Raw genomic sequence first — 14318 nt, forward strand, 5'->3', positions numbered from 1 at the left:
CGAAATTGAACAGTAAAGCAAGAGTTAGAAGAAAGCACAAGGAGGTGTGGGCAAATAAATCTAGTACCAGATAAGACAGGATGTTTAGATTGATGGACCAGGAGACAGTGATTCCGGCTTCCTTATAGCATTGGTAAGCGGTTTGATCATCCACCTCCAGGAATCGAGGGTCCAAAGTGGCCCTCAAGGAACTTGTAGAAGGGTGGTAAGCACACTTGCCTCCATCCATTATCATGAAAGAACAAGAAAATAGGAAGTAGTAAGCAAGGAGAAAGAGATGGTGTGAAGAAAATGCTGGAAGGGCTTGGTTTATAAAGAATCGGCCAGATCATCCAGGACAATCGCAGGATCATCTAGGATGATCTGGTGTAATAATTGTGGCTGGACAATTTGTCAAAAAGGCAGTCATATCGTCCGGGCCGATCAGATATCATCCGGGATGATGAGACACAGGCGATCATCCTAAGGCGACAATCCGGATGACCGTTGTAAAAGCATATCGTCCAGGACGATGAGGTGGATCATCTCGGACGATGATCAATAATGGATCATACCAGCCAAATTTAAAACATTTAAATGCACTTCCATGTGTATCGGCTAGGACGATTAGGTGGATCATCCGGGACGATTCTCCAATAATGGATCGTATCGGCCGAATTTAATGATTATTAAACGTATTTCCACGTGTATCGTCCAAGATGGACAGGTGGATCGTATGGGACGATTACCAGAATTGGGCAAGGAATAAAGGCATCGTCCAGGATGAAAGAGGATTGTCTAGAACAATCAAGGATGATTGAAGCAGAATACGATCAGATCATCCAAGATGATAATGTATCATCCAAGAAGATAAAGAACAGAAAGGTCAGAATAGCCAGCAGATGGATTTTAGAAGTGAATTGAACTGGTCGTCCAGGATGATAACAAGATCTTCCAGGACAGTGTGAAAAAAGTTTAAAATAGATGACAGATGAAGATGATCAAACAAGGCCCAGAAACATTAAAATCAATTAAACTTTAATTTATGTCCATAGATTTTTTCTTACACTAGTAAACTAAACCAGAGTTCATTTTTTTATTGAGTTAGAGGTCTCTCGTAAAGTCAAGCCTCTATGATTAATTATATAAATTTTTTTTTTTTTTTTTTTGAGAAAGCTCTTGATTAAAACAGTGATTGAACTACTTTAGATTTATAAAGACTTGATCAAAGGTGTCTGAAATTCAACCTACCAACTAGGAAAAATTCAAAACCTGAACAATATAAACAAAAACAAAAGTACGACAAGTCCTTCTTAAGAGTGTGATATGTGGTCATAACATGAAATAGCATAAACTAAGTAGAGCGCCAACTTGTACATAAACCATATAACGAATAAAGCAAAAAAGGATGCAATCTCCCTCAAACCAGACGCCATTTACCATGTTTCAGCAAATTTGCATCTTACAACAACATCAATCCTTTTTCCCACTATATGGTAACATAAATCATTTTTCTCTATTTTGTCAAGTTAAGTGTCAATTTTTTATTAAATCTAATAAAAAATATTTTTTCTATACTTTCTAATGAAATCTTTTTAGGTCTACCTCTACCTTTCTTTACATAAGCCAAATCTAAAAAATCTACTCTACAAAATGAATGATCAAAAGGCCAGCATTTTATGTGACCAAACCATCTAATGCAATCTTATTTGTCACGGGAGCTGCTCCAACCTTTTCACGTATATGATTATTTCGCATTCTATCTTTGAGAGTAAAGCCACTCATCCAGCTGATCATTTTATAAAGAAAAAAAGAAAAGAGGAACATTTTTATTTAGAAATAAAAAATTTTGATTATTCAAATGGTATCAATAAAGGATTACATTTCAAATGAAAATTATGTACCTTAAGGCCTATAACTACAGTGACAAATGATGTAACAGATAAAATGCATTTAAATAAACATTTGCGTTTGTACAATGCACCAAAAAAATTAAATGTAGGTACATTAATTCCAAAATTGCTTTAAAAGTTGCAATATTTGGATTGATATCACACAGAAGCTGTACGCAGTAATTGTTTGAATCTGGAAAATACCAAAAAAACATCTTAAAGCTAGTTTTAAGCCACTTGGCTAATGAGTTCACATCAATATCAGGAACATCCTTCAACTGGCTGACACTGGACATTTTCCTCGTCTAATGTAGAAGGAAATTTGTCACCAGTGAGAAAAGATTTACCGAGTTCTGAATACTGTACGCTGCTCCAAGTATCTGGAACAGTCAAGAAATATTTAGACATAAACTTTCTAAATCTTCTCTTGTACTCCTTCGGGGAAACAACAGTTGGCAATGCATTCTTAGGAACAACTAGAGAAGATTTTACCCAGGTCTCAAGCTGTTTGTCCCAGGTGTACTGCCTCATATAATCTATAATACCAAATATAAGTTCGTGGCGTTCTCTATCCACCCCCACAAGTAAGGAATAATCCATGACATTAATGGACTGCAAGAAAAATAACACTTATTCTTGAAATGACCTTTGATACTATAAAACAAAGAAGAAGGAACTGGATACTCACAGTGAGGAAAGAAGTATCATTCCAAATAGCTCTTTGAAATAGATGTTTAGTTCTCCTGCTAACATATATTGGAGACATGCGCATGTCTTCGATAAAGTTTTCATCTAAAAGAACTTTATCTGGATCAGTGGCCACAGAAACGTATCTGGAAAAGACGGCACCTTTGAGATCATACTTGCGTGGAATATTTCTCCGAAAGAGTAAATTTTCCATAACCATTAGATCAGTTTTAACCTCTTTGCCCTTTCTGACTTGCCTAACCTACAGTTTGAAGATTCAACTCAGATCAAAATGAATATGAAACAAGTTTTTAAGTTAATGGTCTAGCGTTTGAGAAACAGATTTACGACCTGATATATCCCCAGTATTTTTGCAAGACAAGTTTGGCTCCCTGAGTCTAGAGAAAAAGAGACATGCTTAAAATATTGGGGTCCAAACTTCAAAAATGAATCCAGCTCTGTCTTTTTTAATTGCTTTATGATAAATCTATCATCCATCGTCTTTGCAAAGAACACTTTGCTCTTTCCTCCCTGAGCATCCCAGTTCTTACAACGACCAAGGGAGGATATGTAAGCCAGCTCTGATGGGCAACACTTCTTTCGAAGAGAATAAAATTCTTTTGCATATATACAAATCACTGAGTATTTACTTTTTCCAGCAAACTTTTCAGGACCAAAAGTAACCTCAGGATGTAAATTATCTGAAGCAATCAACTGATCTACAAATAATGAAGCATCAGAAGCTAAAGTAGAAAGTTCATCTGCTGATGATGAGCGTGAACCTTCAGACTCCAAAGATAAATTAGAAGGATGCTGCGATAAAGCCACAGAAATATGAGACCCATATGAAGAATCCGCTATTTGATCCAGCTCTTCTCTTAATTCCTTTTCAGCTATGACATCCACCGGGCCACATTGGTCTTTGTATAATGCTAAAGCACAAGCAATAATACTGGATATCTCATCATCAACAAGAGACAAAACGTTGCCACCTGAGCCTACTGCAAAGTGTAATGAGCACTCTGAAGTAATGAGCTTGTGTACTCCAGATAAACGGACTGGAGTATAGCTATTAATAAACTGGAATTTGTGCAACAAACCGCCATGGAGATCTTTTCTGTAGGCCTTCCGCAGTACAGAAAAGGGAGCCCATATCCATTGTTCTGGATATTGTGCATTAGAACTATATGTTTGCTGAGACAAAATAGGATTTTCATCACCGCTGCACCTTTCCTTGGCTCGTTGCACTGGTCCATTTGTTTCTTCAGCATAACTCAAGGGTACAATTGGAACAGGATGAGAATCTTCTTCAAGAACGTGTTCCAATATAGGAATAGATTCTTCTTCAAAATCACTTAAATAGAGATTGCCTCGTCTACTAACAACATCTTTATCAGTGGCCATATCAAAATACTCCTCAGAAATCAAGTCAGGAGAACCCTCTCCATGTAAATTTCCCTCAACAAAAGAGTGGGGATTAGAAGAAATGGGAGTATGCTCTCCAGAAGACTGAATTGTTTTAATATTTAGCTTGTTTTTCAAAATACCATGATTCCCAAAATGTTGGTTTCCATCATCTAAAGACGGTTCACCAACAATTATGGGAATCTGGAATAGATCCACACTGCTTACATCAATAGAAAAATCTCCCACTTGCTGCAACAGTAAATGTAAACGACGATCCCATACATAAAGCATGAAAAGCAGCTCTTTGATTAGCCAATTTAAATCAAGAATCTTGTTCACATTTTTTCCTTGGTTCACAAAGTGATTTACAGCCTCTTGCAGAGAAGACTGATAGCAAAAAAAACATAGCAACAATCAAAAAAGGTTTTAATGCAGGACAATTCAATGCAGGTGTTTTCCAGTATGCAATTTTAACATGTTTCTAAGAAAAACGAAGAATAACGTCCCATAAAAAGTAGAGAAACAGGAACTACCTCAAATGCAGTTTTATCTTGTTTAAGCATATTTTCTATTTCATAAATTGGTTTCATAAGCCCAAAAAATTTGACAGACTGATTGTGTATCGAGCTTGATAAATGTGGTTTCAAATTTTGCAGTAAATTAGCAACCTCTCTATAAAGATGCTCACTCTTGTTGAGAACCTAAATAAGACAAATGAGACGTCAAAATTAGAAAAAGCAAAGGTAAGAATTAGTATACAAGCATGAAGACTAAATACCTCTTTTACTTCTTTCATCATCCAATCTTGTACATTCTGGTTACCAAACACTAAGAACGGTTGTGGCTTGCATGCAGTATAAATTTCTATTGAAGAAAATTGAAACATTGAAACTTTAGATCCCAATCTGCATATCAAAAAGAAGTATTAAGAATATTTAGAATCCAAAGCATAGAAATAAATAACATTGTAGAATTAAAACCACCCAAGGTAGATTAGTATACCCAAAAAATCTAAGGCAATCCCTATGCAGCAAATGCCCACATCTGGATAATCGGTTAGCTGCAGAGTGATTAGCAAAACTAAGATCTAAGAACTTGCCAAAGGAAAGTCCACGGGCTACAGAAGACATCACAACACGCCGACTACCATTTGGACCTCCCCGATCATGATCACACTTTAAGCACCGAGTCCACATCCAAATTTTACCTTCTGCTTCACCAGGCAATACCAATCCCTTGGGAAGAAGCCTTACTATGGCAGTAAGATTACCATTCTGGTGGGTGAATCTATATATGTGTGCTTCTGAACGTTCACCGCAGGAGCAAGTATACTTCTAAAGATCAAGATTAAAGTACAATATTTTTTTTCTGCATCAGTACGTTATTTAGACAGAAATGAAAGAGAACGTGAGAGAAAACCAGAAAAATGAATAAAGTAAACCTGGCTGAGCAAAATATCTTGTAGATATCGTCCAAGAGACACATCAAAGTTCCCATAGTACTTGATACGTGAAAGACTGCTCTCCTCACAAGCAATCTGTTTTGGTATGCATTGCCTAGATGTAAGAACCAATATGCTTGTAGGATCTAATGTACTCTCAATATCATTCTTATTCTGCAACTGTGGTTCTTTAGCATATGATGAAATGGACTCGGAACTTAGAGGTGGGAGGCTTTCCCCCAAAAGGATATCACTATTGTCACCATGCATGATATTATCACCAAAAGATCCAATGCTGGATTCAAGTAATGTCAATGATACTTCAGCACATTCACTAGAATTAGACTGATCCCCATTGATGAGTTTCATCATGGAGCCATTAAAAATAGGAATATCTATAACATTTTCCGGAGGAGCACAAGACAGAGAATCTTTATGACCCAAACAATTGGAATTTATAGAATCATCATAATTAACTGAGTTCACCATTTCAGCTGCAGAAATAACATTGTCCTCCCTCAACGAATACATGCCAGAGAAAAATGTCTTTTGATCCGCAAAAAAAGAAGTTTCAATTTTTAAATGATATGCCGCAAAGACCGTATAATGCAAGGCATGTTTGATCTTCTTCAGCTCATCAGTATTAGCACCTTTAAGCAATATCTGCAACAAGATCTCGCCAGTTACATATAGTCCATTTAAAGTTCTGAAGGTATAAAAAATTAAAAGAATTTTTTATAATGAAAAACACATTAATAATAATAATATGATCCAACATGTTTTACAAGTAAATTGTGGAACAAAGTTATACAGTTAGGCAACAAAAGTGTAGGATAACTCTGAACTTGATTGACCCGGCTCAGGACATTTGCTTTAATGGAAGACTCTAGAACTATTTTTAACATGTATCATTAAACTTTAACAAACCAATCTGGCTAAACCAGTGAATTCAACTCTAGTTCAAAGTCAATTCTAGAATTAGCTCTTATTATGCCAGCTTATTATGCTAATTCAAACTTTTCTTATGAAGCTGGCCCTATAATCAAGTAAAGGGTTATCTAGGAAACAGATCATGTATTTTGATCTTACAAGATACAAAGAAAAAGGATGCCGATCGTTTATTTACACAAGATGAAGGAAAGAAAGTTGGCAATAATAAATGATTTGAATAAATTAAAAAAAAAAACTCATTACGTGTAAAACAAAAGCATAAGAATTTTGTTCGAATTACTCCAACATGGGGAGAAGATTCATTCTATATTCTTTCAATGGATGGACATTGTGAAATATGCACTAAATTAGGAGTCACAAGTTTATCATTTAAGCAAGAAAGTAAACAACGAGCCAACTGTAGGAAAAAAAATTATCAAAATGTTATATTCATCTAAATATACAGGCATAGGAACGCAACAGAATTGCTTCATATTTGTGGAACCCTTGAAGTGTTTTCTTTCTTTCACCTATAGTTACATGTCAAGGATTTAAAACATCACCCAGAAGCAACAAAGGACAGAGTGGTACCAACAACTTATGCATGATGTTCAAAGAAGTCACAAGAAATATCTGAAGCAACCAAGAGCAAAAAGTGAACAAACCAAAAAAAAACTCACCGTACAGCCTAAAGGTCTAGGGCATCCCTCTAGAAATATTAAAGTTTTGGCGAGCCTTTTACCAGCATCCCCAGTTGAATTGTGTTCCTCAACAAACTTTTCAATGCAGAAAGAACTACAATGCTTTAGATTTTGTCTGACTGTAATATCGTTGAGCGAAACAATCTGAGAACCAGTACAAAGAGCAATTCTCTCCAAACGTGGGAGTTTCATATCAAAGATAAGAGTTATTCCCATTGAAAAAAGAGCCTCTTGTATATCTCTTGAAACAGTTTTCTCAACCAAAACCACATTTGGATGGCAAGTCTCGATCATCTCAATGGTGGACTTCAAATGGTCCTTCTCCTGATTCAGAAAAAATAACGAGTAAAATGACAGACAGTTACCATTAAAAAAAGCTCAACTAATGTCCTGATTGACTTACCTTCCCCATTGACTCAAATGATGACAATCCATTTGCCGAATTGCCCAGGCATCCTTTGAGCATTAGGAGCTTGGCATTTCTGAATTTAGTTGGCATGTGCTTGTGTGCAGCGCTCTTCTTGAAAACTAGGCCATCTATCACTTGACTAAAAAGAAAAGTTAGTTTCTACCGCTGGATATTAAAGCATAACATATTTAAAGAAAATGCATATAACCTAATAAGTCTAATACGACGTTAACTACTACCCCACAAACATTCATTTTTTTTTTAAATGGCATGCCAAAACAATGAACAAAGAATGCTTGCATGCCACCTAGTATAAGTCAACGGTTATAATACCCTTTAATGAAGAAGTATTTTCATATAAAATGACATAAATTCATTCAATTCTTAGAGCTAGTTCGAAAATCCAAATATTACCTTTGACTTTGAGAACCTGATGCAATACATTTCACCTTTACATAAGAACCGGGGTCCATAGCTTTCCCTTCACCATCATCAGGCTTAACAAGTAAGGCAGCTTCCCAAGATAAATAAGTCACAATGTCAAGCCAGTTCTTACCAGCATCGTTGTCAGAGAAACTAACGCCCTCTGAGGCAAGACAACGGCCCACAAGATTTTTGAGTTGCCCATTTAACACTTCCATCATCACCTTTTGCTGTGCCTCTTTATAATGGTATCTTTTCCCTTTATCTTCATGAAGATTATTAAAGGAAACTGGCTGACCAAATCTTGTATCATCATTGTAGAAATCATCATCATCACCGTCATCAATATTGGCAACACTGTCAATAACATTTTCCATATCTTCAGGTCCAGGTGGCAACCATATAAGTGGATCTAAGTCAATACTCTCAAAAAATGAGGCTTTCCTGCTGTGGCAAGCACCTTTTATGATTTCTGGATCATCTTCAACTCGTACAAACTGAACAGATCCAGGTGAACCATTGTAGTATTCAACAGTTTCAACGCTTTTATCATCAAAGTTTTCAATTTTTAATGAACTTGGGGGTGAATGTTCTTCCAATGAAAAAAGAATAGTTGAACTATTTAAACCACCGATAACATTGGAACACTCAATATCCATATTTTTTTATGACCTTTTTTTCCCAAACTCTTCCACCTGCTCGTTAGATCCCAAGCAAGTATACATTTGGCCAGTATCAATAGCATCAACCATGCTAAACATAATCATTGGACAGACCAAATCAGTAATACGACATACTCAGAAAAGAAAGGAAAACTGTTACATAAACAAGAATAATGAAATAACAAGCAGGATAATCCATAAAAATAATGAAAATGAAGTTAGATGGTACACGCACAGAATTACTGGTTAGGTAACTTATATATTTGAGTTTGAAAATTAAAGCACCTTCTATTTTTAGTTCAAGGATTTCAGCAGTTTTAAGCAATGATATTAGTAGAATTTAAATCAAAATATTAAGTGAAAGACAGGCAGCTCTCAGTATTATGACCAAACCCAAGGGGGGAACTTAGAAGAAAGCCAAGGCAGTTAGAGGACAACATGAACAAATGTGAGTGAAAATTTAAGTTTTCAAGACTTACCAGCAATTGGTACTAATACAGGTAGAATAGTGAAGTTTCATATTTCAAAAGAAGTTTCTACTCATTCCACTCCAAGAAAAAAACCCGGACACAATACTCTCAAGTGCAAAGGATAGGAAGCAGAACATGGGAACCAATGACCTTTGCATTAGCTGAATGATGATCATGCACATACTAATTAAAGAAGCCGCGAAGCCGCAGCTTGAGAAAGTAACTCACCTAATTTTTTTTTTTAGTTCAGATTTGAAATAAGAACACCTGAAAGAAGAAAAGGCAAACTTTAGCAATTGGTACATTATAGATATTTTGCTGAATAGATAAATATAGATCAACCGCATTTTAAAAAAAGAGAAGTTAAAATGAACAACTTCTCAAAACTGCAAACATAAATTCTATAACCTTAAAATTGATTGAGGAAAACTAATTAGTGAATGTTGAGATTTCAATATGTTACTCTAAAAGCTTTATTGCTGTTTTCCGAGTATGAATTACTGCAATAGAGATTGTGGTCTCTAATCGAAGCATAAGCATTGTTGGCCTTCTCGCAATCATGACCTAACTAACGCAGACCTAACATGGACCTCATTGCCTAGAGTTGATAAATATGTACGACATAAATCATGCATTTTTTTCATCTGCTCACAACATAAACTTCTTGACCTATCAACTTAGATCCCATTGAAAAAATAAGCTGCAGCACAATCTCAAATATAAGAAGTGTCCGTCCTCTACTGTTTGATTATTAACTGTACTATTTAAAATTCGATTTTACGTTGGTAATTTCTACATAGAAGTGATATATATATATGGTTGGGCTCTTTCCAAGGAATTATACCTATATTGGAGATGCATACCCCAAAACAAAAAACTCTGAGCAAGTCACAAAAATCAGACAACCTCACTAAGGTACCAAAGGAGATCAAGTGAAATCACCCTACAAGAGCTTGATTGAAGAGGGCACTCACCCCAAACAGAGAGATTCACCCAAAGCACACTCATCTTTGCTAGGGGATCCATCGTACAGGCACTCACCTTCAGAAGATTTTGACACTTGTCAAAGGTATACCAAGGCCATGTCAGAGATGCTTATCCACATGTAGCTATCATAGTGCTAGCCACATACTTATGCCAGTCAAATCATAAATTATTTTATTATTTATTGAGTGTAACCTCTCCTTAAACCCTCCTAACCTTATAAATACAAGACTGAGAGGTATTTTTTAGACCTCATATCAATTACTATTCACATAGAAGATATTGACATTTAATGTTTTTCTTTCTTGCCTCACCTGCCTTTCCTTTTTCGCTCACTTGCCTTTCCTTTCTCGCTTTAAAACAACATACCTAGTCTTCCGAGATGGGAAGTTGTTGACATATTTGAATCCAGCATTCTTTCAGGTATGGTGAGTATGGATTGATGACATTTACTAGAAGTCAAGCACTATTGAAAACATAGCACGGTGGAGAAAGACCAGCAAATATGGAGAGTCAAGACTCATCGCTAATAGGGAATTGCCCTTAGAATTTAGTAAATATTCATAAAAAATAAATGTATGCATGTGCAATTTGCATTATCATCCTCCTAAGTTGAGCTGGCCATCCATCACATTTCAAGACTATTCAAGAAACCCCTTTCTTTTACCAATTCAACCACGCCATACCTGGAAAATTCACTCACTAGAGGAACTCTCTGGAGGCATTTGCTAAAGGTACTCACTGAAGGCACTCGTTGACCTTTCCTTCCCATTTGATTATCACTTCCTGTTATGCCCTAAAATAGCCTAACTAGTCTTGCGAGTAAGGTCAAGGTGTTGCCTCAGGATAAATATGGATCTGATACGTCTTCAAAAAATTATCTTGATCGAGCATGAATCTTGAGGAAAAATCAAGTTGGAAACTTCCGAAATTAAATTTGGGGCCATCCGATCTCCGAATTCAGTAAACTAATAGTCGAACAGAACATCTCGGAAATATGAACCCAACGACACCAAATTCGACTAATCCGATCCCAAATGGCTCCGAATGGAGGACCCGAAGCGCTGTTGGAAGTTTCAAACCACAATTTGGATTGCCAAACAGTTTCCAAACGTGACATGCTTATAGTCGAATCGAGCGGCACGACGAGACGAATCCAACGAGCCCAAGATAGCAGAATTCCGACGACATTAAGACCTTAAAATGTCTAGTGAACGGCTCACCATCAAGGGATTCAACATCGACCGTCCATCCAAACCATTCCCCATTTGCCCTTGATCCTCCTCTTATTTGCGGGTCATGTCACTCTAAAAAATATATAAATAGACCTCTCATCCCTCTTGAAAAGGGGACCAAAATAAGAGAGAGATCGGAGATCGCTCTTGCCTCCTCGCTCCTCCTTGACCACCGTCCGGTGTTCCGCCGGACCACCACTTAAGGCCCTGAGTTCCACAGGACCACCACTTGAGGCCATGCGCTCAACCAGACAATCACCAGAAGCCTTGACTTCTGCCGGACCACCACTTGAGGTCCTGAGCTCCACCAGGCCCACACCTGACACCCGGACTTTTGGCGGACCACTACCTGAGGCCCGAACTTCTGTCAGACCACCACTTGAGGCCTAAACTTCTGCCGGACCACAACCTGAGACTCGGACTTCTGCCGGGCCACCACTTGACGCCTGGAGTTCTCCCAGAGTACCGCCCTTCTACTACGATCTTTCGAACCCTAGTTTCCTGCCGACTACGGTCCTTCTGACCTCCACACCAAAAAATGGACTTTCTTACCCCGGTCTCTTGCCAACTACGGTCTTTTGGACCCCTGTCTCCTATCGACTATGGTTTTCCGACCTCCATCACCAGACAACGGTCTTTCGGACCCCAATTTCCTGCCGACTATGGTCCTTCCGACCTTCATCACCAGACAACGATCTTTGTAACCATGGTCTCCTACCAACTACGGTCTTTCAAACCCGTTTCTCCTACCGATTATAGTCCTTTCGACCTCCATCACCAGACAACGATCTTTCAGACCCTGGTCTTCTGCCACTACGGTCTTTCAGACCCCAGTTTCCTGCCGACTACTGTCCTTCCGACCTCTATCACCAGACAACGGTCTTTCTGACCCCGGTCTCCTGCCAACCATAATCTTTCAGACTCCAGTCTCCTGCCGACTATGGTCCTTCCAATCTCTATCACCAAACAATGGTCTTTCTGACCCCGGTCTCCTACCAACTATGGTCTTTCGGACCACTGTCTCCTGCCGACTATGGTCCTTCCGACCTCCATCACCAGACAACGATCTTTCTAACCCCGGTCTTCTGCCAACTATGGTCTTTCGGACCCTTGTCTCCTGCCGACTATGGTCCTTCCGACCTCCATCATCAGACAATGGTCTTTCGGATCCTAGTCTCCTGCCAACTACTGTCTTTCGGGCCCCTGTCTCCTGTCGACTATGAACCTTCTAACCTCCATCGTCTACTACGGTCATTTCGATCTCCATCGCTAGACAACGGTCTTTCTGACCCCAATCTCCTGCCTACTAAGATCTTTCTGACCTTTATCCCATCAACTATGCTCATGCCAACAAACAAAGATGTCTATGTAACTCCCACCATGTAATGCACTCTATATGATGTACCTTTGTGACATCAAGCCAAGGCCTTCTCCCAAGGTAGGCCCTCATTTGTAATTGACTACAAATACTAGTGTATTCACTCAAATTAGGTCGGGCCCCATGGTTTTTACCCCTTTTCAGGGTTTTCCATGTAAAAACTCTAGTGTGTCTTATGAACGCTACACTCTCTCCTTTATCTTCTTGTGTGCTGGATATTCGTACAATGCTAAGATATTAAATTATATATTTCTCTACTGCTGCGAATACTCTAGGATGCAACATGATCGAATAGAAGAAGTGTCCTCCCATAATTAAACGATTACAGATGGAAGGAAGGGGAAGCATCTCAAATAGATAGAAATTTGAATTTCTTATGAATTCTTTTTGCAAAATGTACGTATGCTCAACAATTTAAAGTGATGTAGTTTAAGGGCTTTTATCATATCTGTGATCAAAACTTCATCTTATGTTTCTATAATTATCATGAAGTATATTTTGTTCTTTGGATATTTTCTTATGTATTGAAATTAGGCTAATTGAAAATCATGAATAAGGGGAAGAAGATAAAAAGAACCTAAAAGTTCTGTTTCAACCGTAGCAACCGAGAGCTCAACAAGAAAACAACCAACTAAAGCGCTATCATTCCAGACCAAAACAACTAACAAAATCTACATAAAAATTAGAGAACTCAAACAAAAGATACAAGTAAAAATATATGCATAAGATTAAGCAGCATATCAACAGTCAAACATATAGCCATCAAAATACATAGAGGAAATAGCAAAAATTCATTCAAAACAACTAAAATCAAACAACGGAAAATTATTTGAAAATTTAAAAAACAAAGCAAAAAAAAAAGGCTTAATTGAACAGAAGCAAAATACAAATTTTCAACGAAAATCTACAAACAAAACTGAGAAACAACAACAATAAGACCAGAGCAAGTCAACCACTATTTCAAGAACAACAAGCAGGACCCGCAGAACAATTCCATAAACAGTCGAAGCAAGGAAAAACATAAATGCGCAGAACACTCACTGATGAATATCATTCAAAATAAAAAGCCAAAACACGATGAATCCAATACCTTAACCACCAAAAAACTAAAAAATAAACTAATGCAAAACCTCAATCCAGGGACGGAATTCCTACCCGCTAGAACCAAGCAACAAAACCAGCTAAAACCCAGAGAAAAAAACAAGAACAACTTCAATTTAACGAAACCTCGAAAACCACCCAACCCTCCCACTAAAGGAAGAAAATGGAATCCAAATCTTCAGCTTTGAAGAGGGGATTGCTTACCCGCATGGAACACTCAACCGACAACACTCCAAAAATCTGGCTTTTGCTCTCCAAGTATCTCTGCAACAGCTTTCTTTGTCTTCGATAGAAGCAGATTACCAAAAGTGGAAAGCGGAGGAACCGGATGACAAAAGAGGGAAGAAATAGGAAGAAAAATGCAGTAGAGGTAGTGGGCCCCACGCGCTTTATTGCCAATGAATGCATGTATTTAACACAGAAATCATTAATTGTCATTCGAAGAAGGGCAAGCCTCGATATATATAAACTTTAAAATCATATATATGCTAGTTAATTGTATGTTCTTCATAGCTATGTATTTAATTTGATAAAATCAAAGTGAAATAATATGAGAGAGAAAAAAAAGATCTAATTTGATTATATATTGCATCTATATGTCTTATGCTAACACATTATT

At 37.5% G+C, this 14318-nt stretch overlaps 1 protein-coding gene across 6 annotated transcripts; it reads right to left on the reverse strand.

The window, feature by feature from the left end:
* Positions 1-1886: 1886 nt before the first annotated feature.
* LOC110095493 (1-phosphatidylinositol-3-phosphate 5-kinase FAB1A) lies at positions 1887-14054 on the reverse strand. 6 transcript variants are annotated; one of them, XM_020821055.2, is made up of 13 exons: positions 13904-14054; positions 9230-9268; positions 8003-8622; positions 7861-7927; positions 7441-7585; positions 7017-7361; positions 5407-6069; positions 4968-5299; positions 4744-4870; positions 4499-4666; positions 2910-4352; positions 2560-2820; positions 1887-2483 (listed from the first exon to the last, which is right to left on the reverse strand). In XM_020821055.2, the coding sequence occupies exons 3-13, from the start codon at positions 8526-8528 to the stop codon at positions 2133-2135; spliced, it is 4428 nt and encodes a 1475-aa protein (XP_020676714.1). In that variant the 5' UTR covers positions 8529-8622; positions 9230-9268; positions 13904-14054; the 3' UTR covers positions 1887-2132. The 6 variants fall into 6 exon arrangements, with proteins under 6 accessions (XP_020676714.1, XP_028551858.1, XP_020676710.1 ...); XM_028696025.1 differs by having other exon boundaries at positions 4968-5296; positions 7861-8622; XM_020821051.2 differs by having other exon boundaries at positions 7861-8622.
* Positions 14055-14318: the final 264 nt, after the last annotated feature.

Source organism: Dendrobium catenatum, unplaced genomic scaffold (assembly GCF_001605985.2).
Source record: "Dendrobium catenatum unplaced genomic scaffold, ASM160598v2 fragScaff_scaffold_72, whole genome shotgun sequence".
Classification (NCBI taxonomy): Eukaryota; Viridiplantae; Streptophyta; class Magnoliopsida; order Asparagales; family Orchidaceae; genus Dendrobium; species Dendrobium catenatum.